Raw genomic sequence first — 24,120 nt, forward strand, 5'->3', positions numbered from 1 at the left:
AAGCATAGTGGGAGCTGGTAAGGAAGGATGGGTAAGGGAGGGCAGGACATACCCGTAAAAAGACGGGGTGGGACGGGCCCACTCCAAAGAAGGGAGATATGAGATAGACGGGAGGAGAGCGGCTCCAGTTTCACGGGGATGGCCGCAACAGAATGGTGAGAAAAAAAGCATTGTCATCTGGTAGGGTTGGTGAGGCCTTCATTAGGACCTCACGGATAGGGCCGGTCGTGTCATCATCGGGAGGGCGGCCTTCTTCTCATCAGGGGTGATGACGCGGCCGGACAGTAGTAGGAGTATTTAGGGGAGACGATGGACGTGGCATGAAGATACCGAGGATGACTACTGTGGTGACCTTATCTTTAGGGGTCGCGTTTCCGGGGTATCCGACGGGCTTCATGGCATGTCTAAGGAGTACGTTTGGGATGATCACTACTATTATCATTTATTGCGGGTAGTATTATTTTTATTGGTAGTTTATTTCTGTTTATTATTATTATTTATTTATGGTGTTATTATTTTATTAGTAGTGTGTTTTGTCAATTTCTGTTTGTGGAGTTGGTGGCTTAGGTTGAACATTGTTATTTTTCTCATTCAATGGATCGAATGGGTATTTGGTTACTGTGATCTGGAGAAAAATAATAATAAAGAGTCAATTAGTAATACCAGTCAACTGCTGTTCTGTAAAGAAAATTAGGAATGAAAGAACATGTTTACGTAATAAATGCGTAAATGATGTGGCTGATATTAACTGTTAATTCGTTAGAAATAAAGGCTGAAGAAAACTTATCATTTAATTTTAATGTTATACCGTACACTGAAATTAAGTAAGAATGTGATACACCCCCGAATTTGACAGTGCATCACTGATTTCAGAGGTTAGTTTATATTTTTTCGAGTCTGATTAAATTTCGGTAAGGCTATTCCTATGTAAATTTACAGCGAGAATGTTATCACTTTTCTACTGGCGCTTAATATGTTTTCATGGTACATATGTGGTAAGTTAGAGTACGTGATACTGCTTCAATAAGAAAACTGAAGTGTCTGCCACAAAATGAGACCTTCGGTATAGTTTTCTCGCTATGTACACTTGCGAGCTCTCTCGACATTTGAAGGCGATTACATAAAATAAACTTCATGGTCTGTATTGCATTTTAACAGATTCACAACTAAGTATTTTTTATTTTACACCTTGACGAAGGCGATGTCGGAGTCTATTAGTAAACCAGTCGACTGCTGTTCTCTAAAAGAAAATTCAAATTGAAAGAGGATAACACGTTTTCGTATTACATTCGTAAATAACGTGGCCGATAGCAGTTGTTAACTCGTTAGAAATAAAGGCTGAAGTAAACAATCGTTTAATGTTAATATTATATACTGAAATTAAGTACAAATGTAAAACACCTCAAGATATGGCAGACTACATCAATGATTTCAGAGGATAGTTTATATCTTCTCGCAACTAGTTAAATTTTGGAAACGCTATTCCCATGTAAATTTGTAGCAAGGTTATTTCTCTATGTGCGCTTGAACTAGGATTTCATGATAGATAGGTTAGGTGATGCTATTTGAAGAAGAAATCCGACGTGTTTGCCACAGAGGCCTTCGGAATCATCATCATCCTAAACCATCTCCAGTTTCCCGGGTGTGGTATATGAGCCTCCTCCATCTCATCCTGTCCTTGTACCATTCTTCCTCCACCAACTTGTCCCAATCATGACCTCTCAGCATTACATCGCTCTTAACTAAATCTATCCATTTCCTTCGTGGCCTTCCCACGGGTCGTCTTCCTTCTACCTTTCTGTCAAATTCCTTCCTTGCAGTTCTGTTTACTGGCATCCTCTTCATGTGACCAAACCACTTCAGTCTTGATATCTGAATCTTATTTAGGAGAGAACTGTCTATTCCTACTTCTCTAATTTTCTCATTCCTAATCTTGTCTTTCCTGGTTTTCTGGATCATAGTGCGTAGGAATTTCATTTCAGCTGCCTGAAGTTCGGAATTATCTCTATTGGTCAGTGTTGTGGTTTCGAGACTGTATGTAAGAATTGGTGTATAACAGGACTTGTACAATGTCATTTTTGTTTTCATGGGTATTTGCTCATCCCACAGCAGGTGTCTTACCTGGTGGTAGAATTGTGTTGCCTTATTGATTCGATTGTTCACCTCATGTTTTGCTAGGTTGTCATTTGATATAACGCTACCCAAGTATTTGAAAACTGGAACGCCGTCCAGTTGAGCTTCATTTAACATGACTATTGGTTCTGCTCCTTCCCCATACACTTTCATCACCACCGTCTTTGTCTTGCTGATTTTTAAACCATATTTCTTAAACTCCTCATTCCAGCTTTGTATTCTTTCTCCCAATTCATCTTCTGAGTCACTCCAGATCGCAACATCATCTGCAAATGTGAAGGCTTTGATATCTCCATGTTCTTTCCTTTTAATAGATTTCATTACTACATCCATTACAATAATAAATAAAAGTGGTGACAATGAGCTGCCCTGCTGCACTCCTCTCTTTGTTCCAAACCAGTCCGACAAACCACATCCTACTTGAATACAGCTTCTGTTCCCACTATACAACATTTTCACTTTGTCTATGAGGCTATCTCGCACTTGAAATTCTTTCATGCATTGCCAAATTCTTTCCCTTGGTACACTATCGTATGCTTTCTCAATGTCCAAAAATATTAGGAATAAAGGCTTGTTCTTCTCCCAGTATTTTTCCATTAGCATCCTAATTGCAAATATAAGGTCTGTAGTTGACCTTCCTGGTCTGAAACCATACTGCTCTTCTTCCAAAATTGGTTCAACAATATCTCTGATTCTGGTCTCTATTATTTTTTCCAATATTTTCAGGACATGAGACAGTAGTGTGATACCACGGTGTAATTAGTACATTTTCGTCGGCTTCCTTTCTTGAACAGAGGTACAATGATGCCCATCTTCCAGTCCTCAGGAATAGTATTTTCCTCCCATACCTTGTTGAGCAGTCTATAGAGGCATTGGATTCCTGGAACTCCCGCTGCTTTCAGCATATTTGCACTTAGTTCATCTACGCCCACTGCCTTTCCTTTCTTCATGCTCTTGAGCGCATTTTCAACCTCCGGAGTGATACTATATATTTTTTTTTCAGACTGAAATTAAACACAAAACTTCACGCAGTATCAGATGTCGAAAAATAACAAAACTTGTAAGCCATAGTGTGGATATTATCTGCAAAAACTCAACCTTTTAACAAACTGATTGCCGTTTCAAACCAATATTAATGTGTATGGGGGTTTTCCCAACTTTTACGAAAATTTGGATATAACGACCGCGTTTTTCACCGTTATGAATTCTCGCTACAACGGACTCCTACTGTAGTTAAATATAAACAAGTCATTCCTACCAGATTTCATCAGAGGAGATTGCAGGTAATTATTTAATCTTTAAAAATTACATCCTTTACTGCTTGTTTTAGTATAAAAATGGCAGAAGACAACAGCAGCCTTAACTTTTTTTTTTGCTAGTGGCTTTATGCTGCACCGACCGTCTTATGGTGACGATAGGATAGGGAAGGGCTAGGAGTTCGAAGGAAGCGGCCGTGGACTTATGGCACAGCCCCAGCATTTGTCTGGTGTGAAAACGGGAAACCAAAAAAAAAAACCATCTTCAGGGCTGCCGACAGTGGGATTCGAACCCACTATCTCCCGGATGCAAGCTCAAAGCAGCCTGCCCATAACCGCACGGCCAACTCGCCCGATACAGTCTTCAATAATATCACTAAACACTATAATTTATATGCATAAAATCTGCCTGTAATTCAGTTTTTCCCCTACTCCATAATTCACTACCACTAGTTATAATTATCTATAATGACAAATTCACTAATGGATATATTTTTTTTGCTTAGGGGCTTTACGTCACACTGACACAGATAGGTCTTATGGCGACGATGGGACAGGGAAGGGCTAGGAGTTGGAAGGAAGCGGCCGTGGCCTTAATTAAGGTACAGCCCCAGCATTTGCCTGGTGTGAAAATGGGAAACCACGGAAAACCATCTTCAGGGCTGCCGATAGTGGGATTCGAACCTACTATCTCCCGGATGCAAGCTCACAGCCGCGCGCCTCTACGCGCACGACCAACTCGCCCGGTTAATGGATATTTACCGTGCAACTGGTGCATTTTCGCTTTCTCTAAAAACTGCCCATCAATTTTTGTATGGTTAGTATTTGATATAGTGTTTGTGGAGTTTGGTCTAAATTAGGTTTATTCTTCTATCCGAGGCTCATTCTTAGATTGAAACGAAGTACCTTAGATCAGCTGTACAGAAAACAAGGAAGGACAGAATTAGGAATGATCAGATACGCAGAGACCTGCACATCAACCTGACCATGGAAGAAAGGCTGAGTGTAGCAAGGCAGAAGTGGCTATGACATGTTGAGTGGATGCAGATGACTAACACCAAATATTCTGAAAAGATTGTTCTGGGACGAAGACCAATTGGACACCCTAGATAAAGGTGGTTAGATCAGATAAAAGATGACTAAGAGAAGAGAGGAGAAACATGGGATGCCCTAAGAGAGAAAAGAAGCTTACCAGGACTGTAATAAATTGAGGCAGATCATTCTTAAACATCCCATCCAGCTCGCTGGAAGGAATTCAACTATGACGAGTATTTGATATAATTATTATACACTTGGTTCACGAATCTTCCTGTCAGGGCAATGGAAATTTTGAAATGCACAACACATTTCAAAGCCTTTATCAGGGTATAGAAATGGGTTTGCTGTACAAGTTCTACATGTTGTAATAGTATTGTAACGTGTTGGCAGGGTAGATAAATAAATAAATGCGTACAGCACCTGGTAGCAACCTATTTCTAAGATTTATTAACTAAGCACTACAACTACAGATTTACACACACACACACACACACACACACACACACACACACACGCGATAGCCGAGCTTACAAGTTACACAAGTACACTTACACACTTACGGTTCGCGCGCTCTCTCTCTTAGTTTCTCTTATGTTCCATCTACAATGACACACACACATACCCAGAGTCATCGATTATTTACAGAACACTCTCTCAGTTACTCAGTCACACTCGTTAGCGCTGTTACGGTCCACAGCCTACACCTCAGCCTCGCAGGTCGAGGTAGTATCCGCTGTTCACTGTCCGCCGAACTCCGTTCGCGGTCTACGCACGTCGTCTCCTAGTGTTCCCTTCTTCGCCGCTCCAGAACACTCCAGGTTCTCCTCCAGCAGCCAGCCTTAAGGGGGACACACACACGACGTCAGGGGAACAGTCACGAGTCCTCGGCTCCAACAGGCTGATACTCGATCAGGTTGACATCTCAGCCCAGGCTACCACTGACTGCGCTCTCCGCTCACTCACTCTCTAACTCTCGCTCACCAATTCTCACTGACTCGCTCTCACTGACTAACTCTGTAGGCAACTAACTGCTCTTTTATACCTGTGCCAGCCCTTCTGGAACAGTCCGAATGTTCGATGGATCGAGGGACCTCGCGAAATAGAAGACTCCAGATTAGTATTCCAGTCGTTTCCGTAGTTCGCTGCGGCGCGACCACAGATAGAAGTGAGAAGGGCCGGCCCAGCGCTTGAGCGTTGCTCGCGGATTGGTGCGCTCGAGCACAAGGGGGGTGGGGCGATGGGTGACGGCCCCGGCGCGTAGCGAGTTAGCATGGAGGACTCGACAACCATTACAGTATCTTCTACCTTTAGGAGCCTTACGGAAAGTGGAAACAGGCCCCTTTAGTAATTAAGTCCATTTCAACAACTTGTCCATCATTCACTACCTGACTGCAAAGACTTTTAGCGCGCACTGCTGGCTGCTTTGCTCCCTGCTCCACTATGAACACCAACCTCTTTCATTAGTTGTAAACAATAAAATATTTTGCTTGCTGCTCTTTTCGGCCTTATAATTCACAAGGCACTGTCTTACAGACTACCTTCCTTTCCATTACATTTATTTTCAACACCAAAAACAGCTTCATGATCACTAATGCCATTTATGACTTCAGTTTCTCTACAGAGTTCATCTGGTTTTACCACCACCATGTCCAGAATATTCTTCCTCCGAGTTGGTTCCATCACTTTCTGATTAAGCTGTCCTTCCCAGATTGAACTTATTTGCCATTTGTTGGTCATGCTTCCTGTCATTCGCATTAACTTCCCACTTGATATTTGGTAAACTGAGATCACCTGCTACAATCACGTTCCTATCTGTATAGTTTCCCCACACAGCTGATTACAGCAGAACCTTCGTTATCCGGAGAAAAAAAAACCACACACACCACTTAACTGAAACAATCGGAAAAGTTTTTGGTTACACAAGGGGGATGAGTAATAGCATGGAATTTGACTGACTGCCACTGCATGTGCCCACACAGATAACTTTGATTATCTTCTTTGTTGACATTGACTGCACGGTAGTACAGTATGTGTTTGTGTGATAGTAACTGAACATTTAAGCTGAGTTTTTCTATTGTGCGCCATGTGAACCAAGCATAAACTGGTTGTGATGATAGAAGAAAAGTTAGAGGCAGTTAAAAGCATTAAAAAATAGTGAGATTTTTCATACTGTGGCAGCAGATTTTGGTGTTAGTGTTTCCACTGTTTCTGACTGGGTGAAAATGAAAAATAGGTATGAAGAGCACGGGTCAAAATGCCTAACAAGAAAACTATGAAGACCCATCAAAATGATAAAATAAATGAGGCTGTGTGTTTATGGTTTATGCAACAGAGAGAATGGAGTTATTTGGACCAGTTACTCAAGAAAAAAACAAGATGATACCCAAACTGATGGGTGAGGTGGGTAAGGGGTTTAAAGGCAGTGCAGGGTGGCTACAAAAGTGGAAAAATAGGTATGGCGTGCATTAAGTAAATTTTGTGGGGAAAAGTTATCTGCCGATGTCAATGCTGCAGATATTTTCAAAACCAAAATGGACGAATTTCTGCAAGGATACAGTGAAGATCAGATTTTCAATGTGGATGAGACAGGTTCGAATTTTAAAATGTTACCCAAAAAAAAAATCACTTCCTTCAAGAAATTAAACAAGTGCTCCTGGGCATAAAATGAACAAACCCTGACAGTTTTGCTCTGCAGTAATGCTTCTGAAACTCACTGAATGTGGCCTATATGCAGAGGGAAATTTAAGAAACCCAGAGTTTTGCAAGAATTTAGGCAAATGCTCTTCCTGCCTTGAACCAAAACCAAAAAATTCCTAGATGTCTACTGCCTTGTCCACCGAATGTTTGAAAGATGAATTTGTCCCCAGTGTTGCGTCTTTTTTGACATCTAAAAACCTTCCCAGCAGCAGGATGGCAACAGCATTGTTCAGTTGTTACCCAGAAATGCCACAAATCTTATCCAGCCCCCAGACTAAGGTGTAACAGAATGCTTCAAAAGGCACTCTTTGTTGTTATTTCTTAGATACATGTTGCAAGAGACAAACAAATGAAACTGTTCTGAAATTCTGAAAATTAGCATCATGAAAAATGTGGTATACTGGCGTGCTTAATCCTAGGAGAAAAAGTCATCAACCGCTGAAAAATGTCTGAATAAACTTTTCGACGGGATTTAGTGTACAGGTAGGTCCTAGGATGATATGTAGGACCGAGATTCCTCAGTTCAAGCGGAACGTGAAACCTAGAGAAAACGGATAGCTGATTTTAATATGGAGGGTAAGTCAAATGAAGCAAAGCTATAGAAAGTTAGGCAAGTGTGAGAATTCACCTTGCTGCAACGTGCCAGGAAGCTTACTCTATGGAGACGAGTTGACAACTGGAGCAGGTTTGTAGGTAGAGGTAGTTTGGAGAGGGGAGGAACGGAAGGGAGGGGCTTGGAGAGGAAACACCTACAGGGGAGTTGTTGGGGGCGGGTATTGAGGGCTATGCGGTGGGGACGTATAACAAGGGAGGGTGTCATGTAATGCGTGGAAGATCTAACGCTTTCTCTTAAACTTAACATCTTTAAGAACAGTAATAAGAAAGTCGTAAGAACCTTGGGTTTCTCAGAAATTTCACTGAAAGTTTAAATTGGGGTTGAAAAACTGATCGATGAGTATGAAGCAATTTTCGGTGACATCTAGGAGAAGGCCTTTTCCGAAGGTTCTGAGAATCTCCAAGCCTTGGTCTGTGGTGGTAGAAGTATGTTTCGCGTCGTGCATAATTATGTTGGCCCACTGCCGAAAACCTATTGTATTTAATAGCATTGACGTATTCTATGTACCTGATTGTGAAATTTCGTCCAGTCTGTCCTATGTACGTGGAATTGCAGTTATTCCAACTAAACCGGTATACCCCTGACCTCAAGAAGGTGTTATTTTAGTTTATTGTGTTAAGAGTTGTGTATTATTTCAAGATTCCTAATGTTAGTACGAAAGGATATCTTGACATCGTGCTTCTTAAAGATGTTGGTGATACTAAATGTTTTCGTTGAAAGTGAAGGTAGAATATGCAATAGGGTTGGGTTCCTTTTTCTAATATTGCATTTAGTCTATGCCTGAATTTAGCAATGGAAACGATGGTGTACAGTAATTCTTTCTTTAAATTTGTTTTTGACATTGGTATTTTAAATGTGTGGTCGACCATGCTGTTTTAAGTGGCGCATTTTTGTGTGCGAGGATGTGTGGAATCCTGTCTTATGGTTGTAGCAGTTTGTGTGGATTTTCTATATATACTTTATGTTAGGGAGGATGGGAGCCTGCTTATCGTGAGGTCTAGGAAGTTAATTTGTTTGCTGGATTCTGACTCGAGGGTGAATTTAATATCTGGATCAATATTGTTGAAATTGTCAGCAGTAGAGGTAGCACTAGTAGTCCTATCGACTAGTACTACCAAAGTATCATCGACGTATCTAGACCAAAATAGAATATTAGAAAAAGTGTCATTGTTACCAATTATTGTATGTTCTAAGAAATCTAGATATATTTCTGCTAAGATCCCCAAAGCCGGTGACCCCATTGCCAGTCCATCCTGTTGATATATGATGCTGTCAAAGATAAAGAAGTTATTACTAATTACTAATTTCAGGACCTTCATGAAGTCTTCGATCTCAAGTTTGTTTAGGGAACTGTCTGTGTGTATTTAGATTTCTTTCAATGATGGGTATTCAATTTTTGGTGTAAATGCTTAGATACATATTAGTAATGTCGAACGAGTGGATGGAGTGATGGGGTTGTATTTCAAAGATATCTAATTTCTTGATCAGCTCTATAGTGTTTTTTTTACAGATTTATTTGACAAAAACCTGCAGTTGTTCTGTAAGAATTTCTGAATGAACTGAGAAAGTTTATAGTTGACAATTGGGCGAATGGGGTTATTAATAATTGACTCCGACATCGCCTTCGAATGTCGATGAGAGAACTAGCTAGCGGACCTAGCGAAGAAATGATACCAAAGATGATTGATTGCATACAATACAATCGCTGGGTGCATAAATATCGATAACGGAAAAAATCATGCACTCTTAATCGCTCGTAATAATGTATGCGTCAATGATAGGGCTCTTGCTGTAACCGATGGATAATACACGTTATATATAGGAATTTTGAAGTGACAGACTAAAACTGTCGTTATAATGGGGTTCTCGTTATATGCCGTACTCGCTACAGCGGACTTCTACTGTATTTCAACAAGTTTTAAAACATTCCGACGCTAACAATACTGCGAGTCTTGTTCCTTTCCTTAACAGTCAAGCTCCCATCATGCAATAAGGGTGGCGTTACAACAACTATGCCATGACCTTCCATACTTATTTTTATTCCAGGGAACCCTTCGCCGGCCATTACCTAATCACCAGCTTCTTACAAAGACAGCAGTCCGCTATCATTAGTAGCAATAAATGTGTCACTGGTCCTCTGCCGTAGCACTTAGATTTCAAGCTGATCATACCATTTGGTGAATTACTATAAGAAAATTCCCTATGAAACATCCCTTGTAATGTGAGTAAAGATACATTCTATGGCCAATTCAGCTTGGATGTTCAACTCTCATTTCTGTGCAGTCTATTATTACTCTGCAATGGAGATATTTTATTTCTACATTCTGAGGGCATAGTTTCTTTGACACTTTCTCTACTAGGCCAGAAATGCTTTTCTACTAGAAGTAAGATGGTATATTTGCTAATTAAGCCTTCTTGCTAACTATGGTTTTTTTTTTTCAGCAGTCCCTGCGGAATATAAAACTAGAGTATAAAACAAAGCAAAGAACAAATCAAAAAGCAGAGGCTCTTCCATGTAGAGGAGTATACGTACATATATTTCAACAAAGAGGTCAAAGACAATGTATCAGCGACTAAAATATAATTATTTTCTACCCACTTGAAATATTACCCAGTGTGTGCAGTACTATGTTTTAGAGCTACATACGCCATTGTGGGTGAAACAAAAGTACGGATGAATTTGCCTAGTACATGACATAACTATACAGCAAAACATTGCAAAGATACATTTTTAACACAATTTATAGTTTAAAATTTAATATACAGCATAGAAATGAATCAGTTCCCCCCAATACTAACAAAAAAGTTTATGCAGATACACTAGTAAATATGGTAATTATGTATTAAGATTAAGAGTCAAGAGGATACTCACATCTTCATTCTCTTCTTGCTCCTGAGGAGTTTTCTTAGTGGGGGTTTCATTCTTAGCCTTCTTCTTCGCTAGCAACTTCATCTGACGCTCCTCAGCCTCCTTCCTTTCCATTCTTCGACGATGGCGCATATAAAAAGTCAGGTGAGTACGAGAACGACAATGCATTGTTAGCGACTTCTCCGACTGATCTGATCTTGATAGGTACATGCGACACAATTCACAGTACTGAACACTCACTTTCTTGATATGTTCACCTCCTAAACAGAAATAAAGAAAAATCGTTCTAATAACATCCTTCTCTCATTTTAAGAATCAGAAGGCAGGAATATGAGGCTCTTAAGAATATATTATTTATGTATCAAGTTGTACCCATGATTCAATTTACTAGAAAATAGCATGCACAACAATTTGCTTGAAGCATTTCCTCTCAGTATAATACAGATGAACTTCGTTCAAACATTTCTGAAGTAAAATACTGGAAAATTTGAACTTTTTTCCTGGTACCCAGACATTCCCATACAATGCAATGTTAACGCTTGAGCTTGTCACGTACCCTGTGGACCGGACATTTTACTACTGAGCATACTAGAGTGCACATAATTATAAAAATGTACATAGCCAAAACAACAAGATTTTCTAAAATATCTTAGTGGACCTGTCTTTATAAAATAATCTTCAGCATCAATTCCAAATATATCATCAATGTTTACATTACTGTCATCAGAATAAATGAGCACAGTATGTAAATTACAGCGTGCAGGGGCTGAATATCACTTCCACTATCACTCTCACATTCAGTTTCCACCAATTCACAATCACTATATCAATTTGAACAATCATAGGCATACAATTCTTCTAAAATATTGTCTTCAGCTAACGCTGTAATATGCGAGCGCTCCATCTTATCATTGACTGAACTGGCAGAAAGAATAAAAGAATGGTGGCGGCGATTACTGTTTTAAGAGGAAGTACAACTAGGCAACCATCCCCTATAAAACACTAATCAGATGGAAAAATAGAAGGGATCCGACACTTCGAAAAATGAAATCAGTCAAAGAAAGACAAGGGCCACGAAGGGAGTGAAAATGAAAGACTCCCTAGCCCTCGCAAACCTAATAGCGTTGGGGTCGGAAAAGAACAAGAGTTTACCAAGAGAGGTCGGATAGGATAGATGAAAGTGAGGAGCCTGGCACAAGTAAGGGGAAGCAATGCCAGGACTCAGCTAAGGGCCCCCTGGTTGCCAAACCACGCCCCAAAGTTCAGAGCCCCTGGGCCCCTTTTAGTCGCCTCTTATGACAGGCAGGGGATACGGTGGGTGTTATTCTACCATCCCCACCCACAGGGGGTGAATAAAAGAAAAACCGAAAGCCATGTGCTAAGGTCCACTGCTCCACTCCCCTAATAGCTCGCTATAATTGTTGCTCTGCGAGCTATAGGGCAGAGCAAGATCGTCCACATATAGCGACGGTATTACTGCTGAACAAGCAGCAGTGACAATACCGTTTATGGCAATCGCGAACAGAGTGACACTAAGAACCGACCCAGTGGGACTCCATTTTCTTGAATGTGGTATTGTGAATATGCCCTCCCTAATCGGACCCGCAGTAGACAGAGGGGCAAAAAATTCAAAATAAATACCGGCAAGTCACCTCTGAATCTCCATTGATGCAGGACTGAAAGGATACCATATCGCCATGTGGTGTCAAAGGCCTTTTCTAAGTTGAAGAAAATGGCTACCAAATGCTGTTTGCAGAGAAACGCATCCCGGATAGAGCTCTCCAGGCGTACCAAGTGGTCAGTGGTTGAATGAGCGGTTTGAAAACGACACTGGTACTCTGACAAGAGTCCCTGTTTCTCTTGACACTACACGTGGTGCAATTTACCATCCTCTCAAATAGCTTACACAGGCAGCCTGTAAGACAAATAGGACTTAACTTCTTTCATGCTTAAGAATTTTTTTGCCAGACTTGAGGACAGGAATTACTATGCCCTCTCGCCACCGAGACGGAAACTCAGCCTCTATCCAGATTCGATTCGGTTGAACACACGAAGGAGATATAGTAGACTATCCTCGCTAAGGTGTTTCAACATCTGGTTATGGATACTGTCTGGTCCACGAGACGTGTCCTTGCAAAGCGCCAAGGCGCTGCGAGTTCCCACTCTGTAAAGGGAAAGCTATAGTCCTCTGAAGCTTGAGTGGCAAAACTAAGGTGAAGATGTTCTGCCTACTGCTTCAGAGTGAGGAAATCACAATGGTAATTCCTGGAGCAGGATACATCTGCAAAATGACTAGCTAGATGGTTAGCAATCGAGAGTGGTTCAGCGACGATAGTGCCTGCAATGGAAATTCCAGGTACAGCAGATGATAGCTGCATACCTGAAATACGTTTAAGTTAAGTCCACACTTGAGATGGAGTATGTGACATCGCAGACGACATCTCTCCCACGAAGTTTTCTTTCTTTGGTGAATAAGAACTCGTGCCTTAGCGCAGAGTTTTTTAAGTGTTCCCAAGTTGACCACAGTAGGCTGCCTACGATAACGTTTATGAGCGCGACGGCGTTTCTCGATAGCTGCTGCAATTTCGGCGTTCCACCAAGGCACAAGTTTTCAGTAAGGAGTCTTGCAGAAGGAGGGAATGGACTCCTCAGCAGCAGCAAGAATAACTTGTGTGATGTAAGTTATTTCCCAGCCGACGGTCCGACTGGTATCAACATACATGGTCCGTTATTGGACATTATAAATTTTCCACCTAGCTCATTCCTGGCTGCCAACGTTTCGCCCCAGTGTGCTAAGTTGGGCTCATCAGTTGGTAAATAGCACACCCACCAAGACGCATGGCTAGTGCATACCGTGGAGGCCACTGCGAAGGCTAATTGGAGCCACCGGCAGTGCCAAATCTTCCTGGGGCGGGAAGTCACCCTACGAGGGGAGCACGCAAATGGATGGAGGGCATGATTTCCCTTTCGTAGGAGAAGTGCGCTCCTCTTCTCTGCCTTCTTTTCGAGTTCAGACGGGCTGGGAGATAATTTCTCAGCCCTGGTCAACGATGCCGCCTCCGCCGGCGTGGGCACGGCTTTCGACGACCTCTGGGGGAGGGATTTAGCCTTCTCCCCTGCTGTGCCGGCTTAAGACTACCAGCCGGACAGACTTCTTTGTGGTTTAAGGTTGGCCCCCCCCCCTCGAGCTTTTACTCTTTGCTACTTTGCTCTCAGGAGCCACAGTCGAATTGGGCGCAGCGATCACCACGGGTAACGATGTCATGAAAGACGAACCTGGAAGACTGAGCTATCATGCTGTAGTCTAGTGTACTGGCAGGTTTATTAGTGAAATTAAACTTACGGCCCCCTTCCTCGTAGGAAAGACCATCCAGGGTCTTGATCTCCTGGATCTTCTGCTCACTCAGATGATATATAAGTAATAATAATAATAACAATGTAAAACGTTTCCACCTTTTCAATACTAAAATAATACAAGGAATATACAAGGTATATTATTAACTATTACCATAATATATCATTTCACTTGTTATTCTTTAAAAGAACATTTTCTTAGGATTTCGCCAAAAGTGATCTTTGCTCCAATACGGCTGATGATGACCCCTAGATGCGTCGAAACTAGTACCGTGTAATTTATAATTTTGTGAATATATTTTAGTATTGAAAAGGTGGAAACGTTTACGTTGTTATTATTATTACTTATATTATTCTCAGTTCAATACGGACCAAAAACATGAAATTCATAACCATTAATCACTCAGATGAGTCGGACAGTTCGGATCCCGAGGAGAATGAAGACCAGAGCAGTTAGTGCACCTGTACAGAGTTGTGCACTCCTCTGCGCCGTGAGCTACTCTTCCACATGTACCACACACAAAGTGATTTGAACGAGATACCATATGTCCGAATCTGTGGCACTGATAACATCGCATAAAGGCGGGATGTACGGCCTCACATCGCAACTATAAGTTGTTACCTTGACTTTGTCTGGCAACACTGTCAACTTTAAAGAGACAATGAAGGCACCAGTGGCAACTTCTTCACTGTTGACCTTGCACGTAATGCGCCGGACGTGTGTCACACCACGGTTCTTCATGTCTTCCATCGACTCTTCGTCAGTGTTCAAAATAAGGTTGCGGTGAAAGATAACTCAGAAAACGAGATTCAAGGATTTGTGCTCCTCCATTTTGATGGGGATTTTGCCAAAGACAGGTCCACTAAGATATTTAAAAAATCTTGAGTTGTTTTGGCTATGTACATTTTTATAATCATATCTGGACAAAATGTACATCAAATAGTTCGTAAAAAGACAAGTATGTCTCCAGTTTAGAATTAGGTGGAAAATGAACTGTACTGATATAGTAAGTAAAGCCCCCTATGGATAACTTTCTGTAAACAATTCTATTAACAGTTAAATAATCCTTCACAGCAATTTTTATGTTATAAAATATATCTGTTTTTGTGTTTAGACCTCGCACATTTTGATAGTACATTGAAATATACTTGCTACTAGACATACCGAAAAATAATTAAAAAGTAAATTTGATAGATTTTGTAAATCTTATGACAAAGTGGCCAGACCTTCAACTGATTTTACATATAAACATATTTTTCACAATTTTATTATTAGGTATCTACTTTACTATTCTTCAAGCCTAATCATCCACTTGCTTTTTCAACTTAATTGCACCTGACCTGTCAACCCACACAGTTTTTTCTTTCCTGATTTTTCTAGCTTCGGAGAACAACTTCCTTCCGAGTACTGTTAAACTATGGTTTACGTAAATAGGGTCTCTGAATGTGAATCCATAGTCTGCGTGTTCAAATTCCTCTTCACCGTTCGTCGTTCCATAAAATTGTCCTTATCAATGCATCCAACAAATTCTACCACTATTCCAGCATTTTTCTAGTGTTGAGACGTCTTCAGCCGATGACAGGTGTCGATCATTTGATTGCGGATGTCCAGATCCAGACTGCGACCCACCGTTTTAATATCAACTATGTTTTCATTCGCAACTTCCAGGATCCCGTGAAGTTCCACAGTGTTACTTCTCCACTATTGTTCAAGATCACTGATAAGCATGTTGCATCAGTTAACTGTTTTTCGAAGAGAGAGTTCCGTTGTTGTCTTCATGCAATTTTCGATTATCTGATGTTTAATCAGAAGAGCGTTCTCGTCTAGCTTCTCATGAGCTAGATTTAATGATTTTCCCAAGCCACCTTCAATTATTTTAGTTTGCTGTTGAAATGCCATCATAGTGTCCCGAACAGATAAACTCTTCACCTTACTGTTAAATTCCATCAGGAGATTGAACATTTGTTCCAAGTTGGGAGTATCATTTGCTACACTTTCTTTGCCTATGCACTTTTTACAATACCATTTCTGTGATGTAGATGTTGATTCCCATAGGGAACCTAAAATATTTGTCCTGAATGAGTAAATTTATAATGTCCAATAACGGACCATTATATTGGTAATACCATTTCTGTTCGATACGTTTTGAGAGTTCACCTTCGTCTTTAAAGTCCACACAAGTACTATGCAACCAGTTGCTGCATAGCCCACACTTTATTTTTCCAACTGTATCCTGACGTAAGATGCCGTTAGAACACATAACGCATACACCCATAATGCTGCCCTCTGTGGATACCACGTACTTCTACTCTGATATCCTAGCACTACTGGTGATAGGGAGTGTTACTACAAATGCGCAGCAAAATGGTGCAGGAGTTGGCAGTTCTTCACTCTAAAATAGTCTTTCACTTGTAACTGTTAAACACTCAAAACTGCATCGACTGATTCTTAACAACTGTTTTAAATTGAATGCTATGTTCTGAGCCCTCGTACCTTGTCTTTGAAACTTATAAGGTTAAGACGAGTCACCCTCCACCACAGGGCTTTCTTCAATGTTAAACTTTCACAAAATACAGACTCGCATTAGCACATGTCCACTCACTCACCTATACGAACATTCTGTAGCTGCGTGTTCCACTCTCTTGTCATATTCAAATTGTTGCCCACCTACAGCTTCTTTAAACGGTCTGAACAAATGGAAATCGCAGGGCGATAAGTCCGGGCTGTAAGGAGGATGATCAAGTGTAGCCCAATGCATTTCCTGTAGCTTGGAGACAGATATGCAGTATGGGGCTGTGAATTGTTGTGGAGGAGAATTACCTGTCGAATCGGTTGGTTCTTTCAACAGTTCACAGTAGCAAGCAGCATCGACTGTGTGTCGCTCGTGCAAAAAAATCAATCCGCAAAATGCCTCGCCGATCGAGAAAAAAAACCCCCACATGGTTGAAAGAACCTTGCCAGCTGACAGTCAAGTCTGTGGCTGTCACTAGTGCTGCCTCCCGTTTCCTCCTCCACTCCTTACTGGCTTGTTTGGATTCGGGAGTGTAGTGGTGGACCCATGTTTCATCGCAGGTGATGATCCGACTCAGAAATGCATCACCTTCTTCCGCAAACCTTGCCGTAAGCCTCTGATGAACCTCCAAACGCCTCAACTTTATAGACTTTCGGTCAAAAGGCAAGGGACCCATCTGAAACACACATCAGGGAACTGTAGGTCGTTTGTGATGATGGGGTGCACCTGTTGCTCCGACATCATGAGCGCTACTGACGAAACATCTAGCAGTACACACTCCCCAGTCCTAACAGTCCCACCTAAGCATAGCAGAAGCACGGGGCCACTGCCACCATGTTCAGGAACAAAAATCCCATTTATATTTGATCGCATTACAATTGAGTTACAATAATACTTGTAAAATGTACAAAAATTTGACGATTATGTATGCCTTTCTGATTAAAGACCCAACGAAGAAAGTGCCAGGTTTCAATCTTCCTCGACATGAGTGGTCGAAACTCAACCGTTTCAGAACAGGACACGGCAGGTGCCGATATATGATGAAAAAGTGGGGATATTGTGAAAGTGCTGCGTGTGAGTGTGGTGCTGAGAAGCAGACATTGCTTCATGTTGCTGAGAGCTGTCCACTGTCAGCATTTAAGGACGGTTTACGGACTCTGCACGAATTGACAGCAAGTGGACTGGTTGTCGAAGCTGGACATTCTAGTTTAATTACCTCTATATTTTAATTTGTATGTTAATTGTATATTTTTACAGATTACGCTTGTAAATGCCATACGATAATAATAATAATAATAATAATAATATTATTATTATTATTTATTCTTCTGTAACATACGCCCGTCTCTGTGGTGTACTGGGTAGCGTGATCAGCTGCCACCCCAGAGGCCTGGGTTCGATTCCCAGCTTTGCCACGAAAGTTGAAAAGTGGTAAGAGGGCAGGAACAACGCCCACTCAGCCTCAGGAGGTCATCTGAGTAGAGGGGGGTTCGATTCCCTCCTCAGCCATCCTCAAAGTGGTTTTTCATGGTTTCCCCAAATCTCCTCCAGGCAAATGCATAACTGAAGGCCACGGGTGCATCATTCTCTCTTTCTTGTCTGTCCCTTCCAATCTTCTCCTTTCCCATAAGGACCCTGTTCAGCATAGCAGGCAAAGCGAACTGGACGAGGTACTGGTCCTCCTCCCCAGTTGTAAACCCCGACGAAGTCTCACGCTCCAGGACACTGCCCCTGAGGCTGTAAAGGTGGGATCCCTCGTTAAGTTCGAGGGAACAAGTAACTCTGAAGGTTAAACGGATTAAGAAAGAAAGATAGAATGATAATTATAAACTGAATACAAGTAGCTCATAATATTATACAAATAATATGCCGTGGATATTTGACGTTGATCACAATCTCTTATAAGTATTGCTTGAACAAGTCAACGTGAGTTGAGCGGTTCGCAGAGTATTGCGAGTGATAGTGACGCAGAAATTATTATGTGCTTTGGTGAAAGGCTAATAGAGCAGTAGCATAGCCAAGATCAACCGATTGGAGTGTGTGTGTATAGTTACAAAATAATATATAAGTAATAATAATAATAACGTAAATGTTTCCACCTTTTCAATACAATATATTCACAAAATTACAAAATTATACGGTACTAGTTTCGACCCATCTAGGGGTCATCATGAGCTGTATTGGAGCAAAGATCATTTGTGGCGAAATCCTAAGACAATATTATTTTAAAGAATAACAAGTGAAATGAGATGTTATGGTAATAGTTAATAATACAAGGAATAGACATACTAAGAGGTTTTTAACAAAGAATAAAGTATAAATGGGGTATTGTAAAAATTATAATCATGGAAATCAGTAAGTTCTTGTATTGAAATGAAATATGGCTTAGGAATAATATTGTCTTAGGATTTCGCCACAAATGATCTTTGCTCCAATACGGCTGATGATGACCCCTAGATGGGTCGAAACTAGTACCGTATAATTTTGTAATTTTGTGAATATATTGTATTGAAAAGGTGGAAACATTTACGTTATTATTATTATTACTTATATATTATTCTCTGTTCAATACGGACCAAAAACATGAAATTCATAACCATCATAGTTACAAAATGCCTGTGCGTGTGACGCGCGCATGCACGAGTGTCATTATAAGGACACTGATACAATTAAAATATGTTGGTATTCAAATTGCATTATCAGTACATTACACTATCTTGCATTAAAACACAGAATAAGAAAAATATGATCAAAACAAATAGTTTTACGGTGAATGGTATGTTCAGATTACAATCTAAAATCCAACTTTTGAGGCTTCTTAAAATATAAATTCAAGAGACCTGCTGGTTTTACATTTTTGTCTCAATATTCAAAAGAGCCAACATTTTAAGTTGACTTCCACTTGTTTATTGTCGGTTTCTGTTCATTTCTTTTATAAAAAAACCTGATGATGCGGGGGAGGGGTTCTAACCCCCAGTAATCCCCTCCCCTGGCTACACCGCTGTAAAAGAGACATTTAAGGTTGATTCACACATCTCCGTGACGTGACGGCATCTTCCGTGAAAATAAAATATCGTCGCCATGTAAACGAAGGGACGAGTTCATACACTTCCGTTGACGTCATTCGCCGTGACCTTCAGTGCTTCTCCGTGATCCGTGCTGGCAATACGTATTCGCTCGCCAACGATATTTTGTTTTCACGGACGTGATTTCTCTCATTGCGCCTTCCTGCTTCTCTGCTTTCGTAGAGTACTGAGGTTATCTGTGTACGTTTGAACTTTATCTTCCAAAATGAAGGACGAACTGCTGATTGAATTAGTGAAGGCACACACTTGTCTTATATAATTTAGCTGATTCGAAATATATGGATAGTGGTTTGGAGAAGCGTGTATGGGAGGAAATTGGCGAGAAAATGGAAGCTAAAGGTAGGTAACCAATTTTTTCTGCTTTTAAGATTAAGAAAATCAGTCTGTCTGTACATAGGCACCGACTTTAGCGTGACAAGGCACTTTCTGCCCCCAACCTACAAAGTCAGGGGCATTAAAAATTAATCAACAATTTCATTTATTTAATTTTTCAAGTAATTAAAAGCAAATGTAGTGTACTAATATCATTAATACCCTCTTCTCTAGTATTGTAGTAAATAATTTACTAATACCTCACTTTATTGCACAACCTCCCCCCCCCCACCTAAATGTTTAACAAGTCGACGCCTATGTACCTGCAACAATGTGAATATCAATCCAAATTTAATATAGTTATAAACATAACATTATAAACAATTGTTATAACAATTATACGAGTATAATCATATACAGTAGGCCTATATAAAATAATATAACAATCATAATATAATTACGTTAATAAAAACTGACATTCTCAGAACTTATTATACTAGCTTATCGGGAAGGTTTTCAGCCACTCACTAAGTGACGTTATCAACATCTTTCATATGTGTTCTTGCCATGGTATTCAACCAGCTTCTGAGCAGAAATAATCTTTTAACTTAACCCTTATGCAGAAAGCCTCTCTGGTCGAATTCCCACCACGAGGGGGTAAATTTTGGAGCTGTGGATTGACAAACTCTTGGTTTGTGGAATCACTTGTTTCATTTATAAGCGTGAAAACACTGTCGTCATACTTTCTAATGAAATTGTGTAGTACACTAGTCGCTAGTATTATGTTACCAACGCTTTCCGGCTTTGATTGAATTCGTCTGTTGTAAATTCGAAATTTCTGGGTTAGAATACCAAAAGTGTTTTCAACTACCCTCCGAGCACGGCTGAGTCGATAGTTGAATATTCGCTTTGTTCTGTCCAATTGTTGACCTGGATACGGCCGGCTGAGTCGATAGTTGAATATTCGCTTTGTTCTGTCCAATTGTTGGCCTGGATACGGTCTCATAATATATGACTTTAAAGGGAATGCCTCGTCACCCACTATTACACGGGGTATTTCAACGGACAAACCTGGCAGTTGTGTACAGTATATCCAGGAACTGATAAGGCATCTTGTTCAAAAGCTTTCCCAATATTAGAATGAGCCCAGACACCTCCATCGCTGTTCTTACCGTACGATCCAATGTCGACAGCAATGAATTTATAGTTGGCATCTACAAGTGCTAGTAAAACAACTGAAAATGTTTTCTTATAATTGAAATACTGGGAGCCACTGTTCGGCGGAGCCTGAATGACGACGTGTTTACCATCAACTGATCCCAAACAGTTTGGAAAATTCCAGCGTTCTTGGAAGCTTTTCACTGTGGCTTTCCACATTTCTTCTGTTGGATGAGGCATTACTTCATGTATCAGTGCTCTTATTATAGCTTCGCAAGTTTCTTTCACAATCTTGTGTACAGTGGAATGCCCAAGACGATAGCTGTAAGATATTATTTTAAATGAATCTCCGGTTGCCAGGAATATGAAACAAATACAAAAATACCTAATTTTATGAATTCGCCATAAACTTATCATTATGAGTAAACACCAACACATCTCTGCTTTCCCAATATTAGAATGAGCCCAGACACCTCCATCACTGTTCTTACCGTACGATCCAATGCCGACAGCAATGAAGTTATAGTTATAGAATTATTAATTAAATTCGTACCTAATTTCAAAAGTGTAAAGGCCTAAATAATTTATTTATTTTTCCAGGTGAAAGGTACAAAGCAAGGTGGAACAATCTAAGGGATAATTATAAGAAGTGGCTGAAAAAACTGAGAACTAAAAGTGGGGAGGCAGCAAAAACTGTAAAACGCTACAGATTTGCGGATCAATTTTCTTGGATAAATACTTCAATGAATGAGAAACTAAGGGAAACATCAATCTCTCCGCAGATGACGATTTTGAAAGTGAAGATGAGGAAGAGCATGATACTTCAAATACAGCAGAACAACCGCAATCCAAGCAGCAGCCTGTACCTCACGATGTAAACAATAAGGGTATATCTACAGGAAACATCAGTGATAAAACTGACTCCTCGACGTTTCAACCCCTCGAAGGTATTGTAAGAAAAGGAAGCTACAGGATGAACCAACAGCATCGTCGATACTGATGAATTACGTCATCGAAAAAAAGTCTGCGCAGGGCTCAGCCACATCTAACCGGGCCAATGAACATCTACAACACCCCGTTGATGCCTTTTTATTTGGAATTTCGCCTATGTTGAAGTCACTGTCTCCATACTATTTGAGTTTAGCTAAATCAGAAATTTTCGCAACCGCACATAAATATGAAATGATGATGCTGACAGAGCAAAGTACCAGCTCGACAACAGCATCTGGTGAGAGGGCATTTCAACCCTTAGAGGCACTACCAGAAAATGCGACTACAGATCCTCTCGGTTCTTCATCGCGTTCAACAATCAACAACAATGAAGATAACCTACAACTTTATTGGCAGAAGTTTGGTGAAAAATAAACTCAGTAACATGACAGTTATTTCAACATCCAAAAACACTAATGATTTCAATTTTTTTTTCTGCTATTTTAAATACATATTTCTTAAATTCTTCCTCGTATAGTTCACGGTATGATGTTTTACAAAATATTGTATTTTTGTACATTTATGCTACTATAAAATTGTTGTCATGAACACGAATGTACCTACTTCATTTTCATTTTATTTTAATATTACTTTAGTCTACTTACTGCAGGCATACAGCCAGTCTTTCCATCAGTGCAATTGCAGGTCTCCAAAACGTGTCCTTTCTTGTAATTAAAGGCTCTACCTTCTTAAACAGCTTACTGAATGTATTTCTGCTCATTCTGAAATATCCGTGAAATTTTACTTCGTCGTCCTTCAAGCACTTATATAGAGTAGAAAACTCTCCTTTCTTATCCCTGCGTTTCCATATAGGATGAACCCACTGTTTCTTCATCTCTTTCTCCCCTTCATCCAAGATTATAGCTATCATTAACAGTTCATCATCACTAAGAAAACTCATCATGGAACACTTGATTGCCGACTTATAACTGCACGGAACTGAAGTGTGAGAACAGACATGAAATATTCATGTCGGAAAGGATGGATACGGAAACGGAGAGCGCCGTCACGTCCCGGAGATGTGTGAATCGACCTTTAATCTCCACGATTCTATCCATAGACCAGAAAAAAATATGCTAGCTGGCGATTTGTGTTGTCAGAAAATAGGCATAAGAACAATATGCACTGCCTGCGGAAATGTGCCCTTACGCTTCAACTCCTGTTTCGAGGCATCATACTGAACTCAACATGTAGCGGTAAGATACAGTTTTTTTAGTGTTTCCAGAATATTATTTTTCCAAAACATTCAGTAAAATACAATGCACGTTTCATCAAAATAATTTCAATAATAATTCCAATGTCAACATTCGGCACTCATTTCCTGATGGACAACAATTTATCATCCCTAACGGGGAACGGGTTAGTCACAGAGTAACGACTGCAAATAAAATACACAAGCAATGCATCAGTAAGTAATTCAGTCAAATGTTATCTCCTACAATTAAAAGTTGAATAATGAAAAATTTATTATTATTATTATTATTATTATTATTATTATTACTAGGTGATTAACCCATGCTTCACTACGGAATTCTACATAGTATACAGAATTCTAGGTTAAGTAGTGTACACGTTGCGAGCAAGACTATTAAATTGCATAGCTCTTAACCAGTTCGGTGGGCGATGCGGCGAGATCCGCGGCTGCAAGTTGCTTGCTCGGTGGGGAACACTGATATATCCGCCGATTCAAATTATATTTTTTTCTCAGCTGTCTGCCTGCAGATATTTATTTCTTTTAACAGCGTATTCTGGATGAGTCTGCCCTCTGATGTGAATTTTTTCAACTATGTTCTCCCAATACCAATGTGTCATCCACGAGTTGCAACATAAAGAACGCAGCTGAGTCCGCGCAAGAACGACCTAAGGCCAAATAGTTGGGTGCTGAAGCTTTAGCTCACCGCCTAATCGTCCCTTGGATGTAATAATATTGCTGTAGAAGGGATTTCTAGAGATAATGACACTGAACAGACACCTCTGATGACATTTTAGAACTGTGACCTGATTTATTATCCCCAGTCTTGAGTTGTCCTTTCACGACTGGAGTGTGTGTTTATCGTGAGTTACACAACATTTGATTATTGTACGCATCCGTAATGGT

The 24,120-nt window shown here is 40.4% G+C and overlaps 1 protein-coding gene across 2 annotated transcripts in view; it reads right to left on the reverse strand.

Moving 5' to 3' along the window:
* Positions 1 to 24,120, reverse strand: part of LOC136878841 (uncharacterized) — a 322,409-nt gene that overhangs the window by 17,155 nt on the left and 281,134 nt on the right. For both annotated transcript variants that reach the window (XM_067152369.2, XM_068229033.1), the window contains exon 14: positions 10,613 to 10,869. In XM_067152369.2, the coding sequence (XP_067008470.2) occupies positions 10,613 to 10,869 (257 nt within the window). The remainder of the gene's footprint in view (positions 1 to 10,612; positions 10,870 to 24,120) is intronic.

The sequence above is a fragment of the Anabrus simplex genome, chromosome 8 (genome assembly GCF_040414725.1).
Source record: "Anabrus simplex isolate iqAnaSimp1 chromosome 8, ASM4041472v1, whole genome shotgun sequence".
In the NCBI taxonomy this organism is placed as follows: Eukaryota; Metazoa; Arthropoda; class Insecta; order Orthoptera; family Tettigoniidae; genus Anabrus; species Anabrus simplex.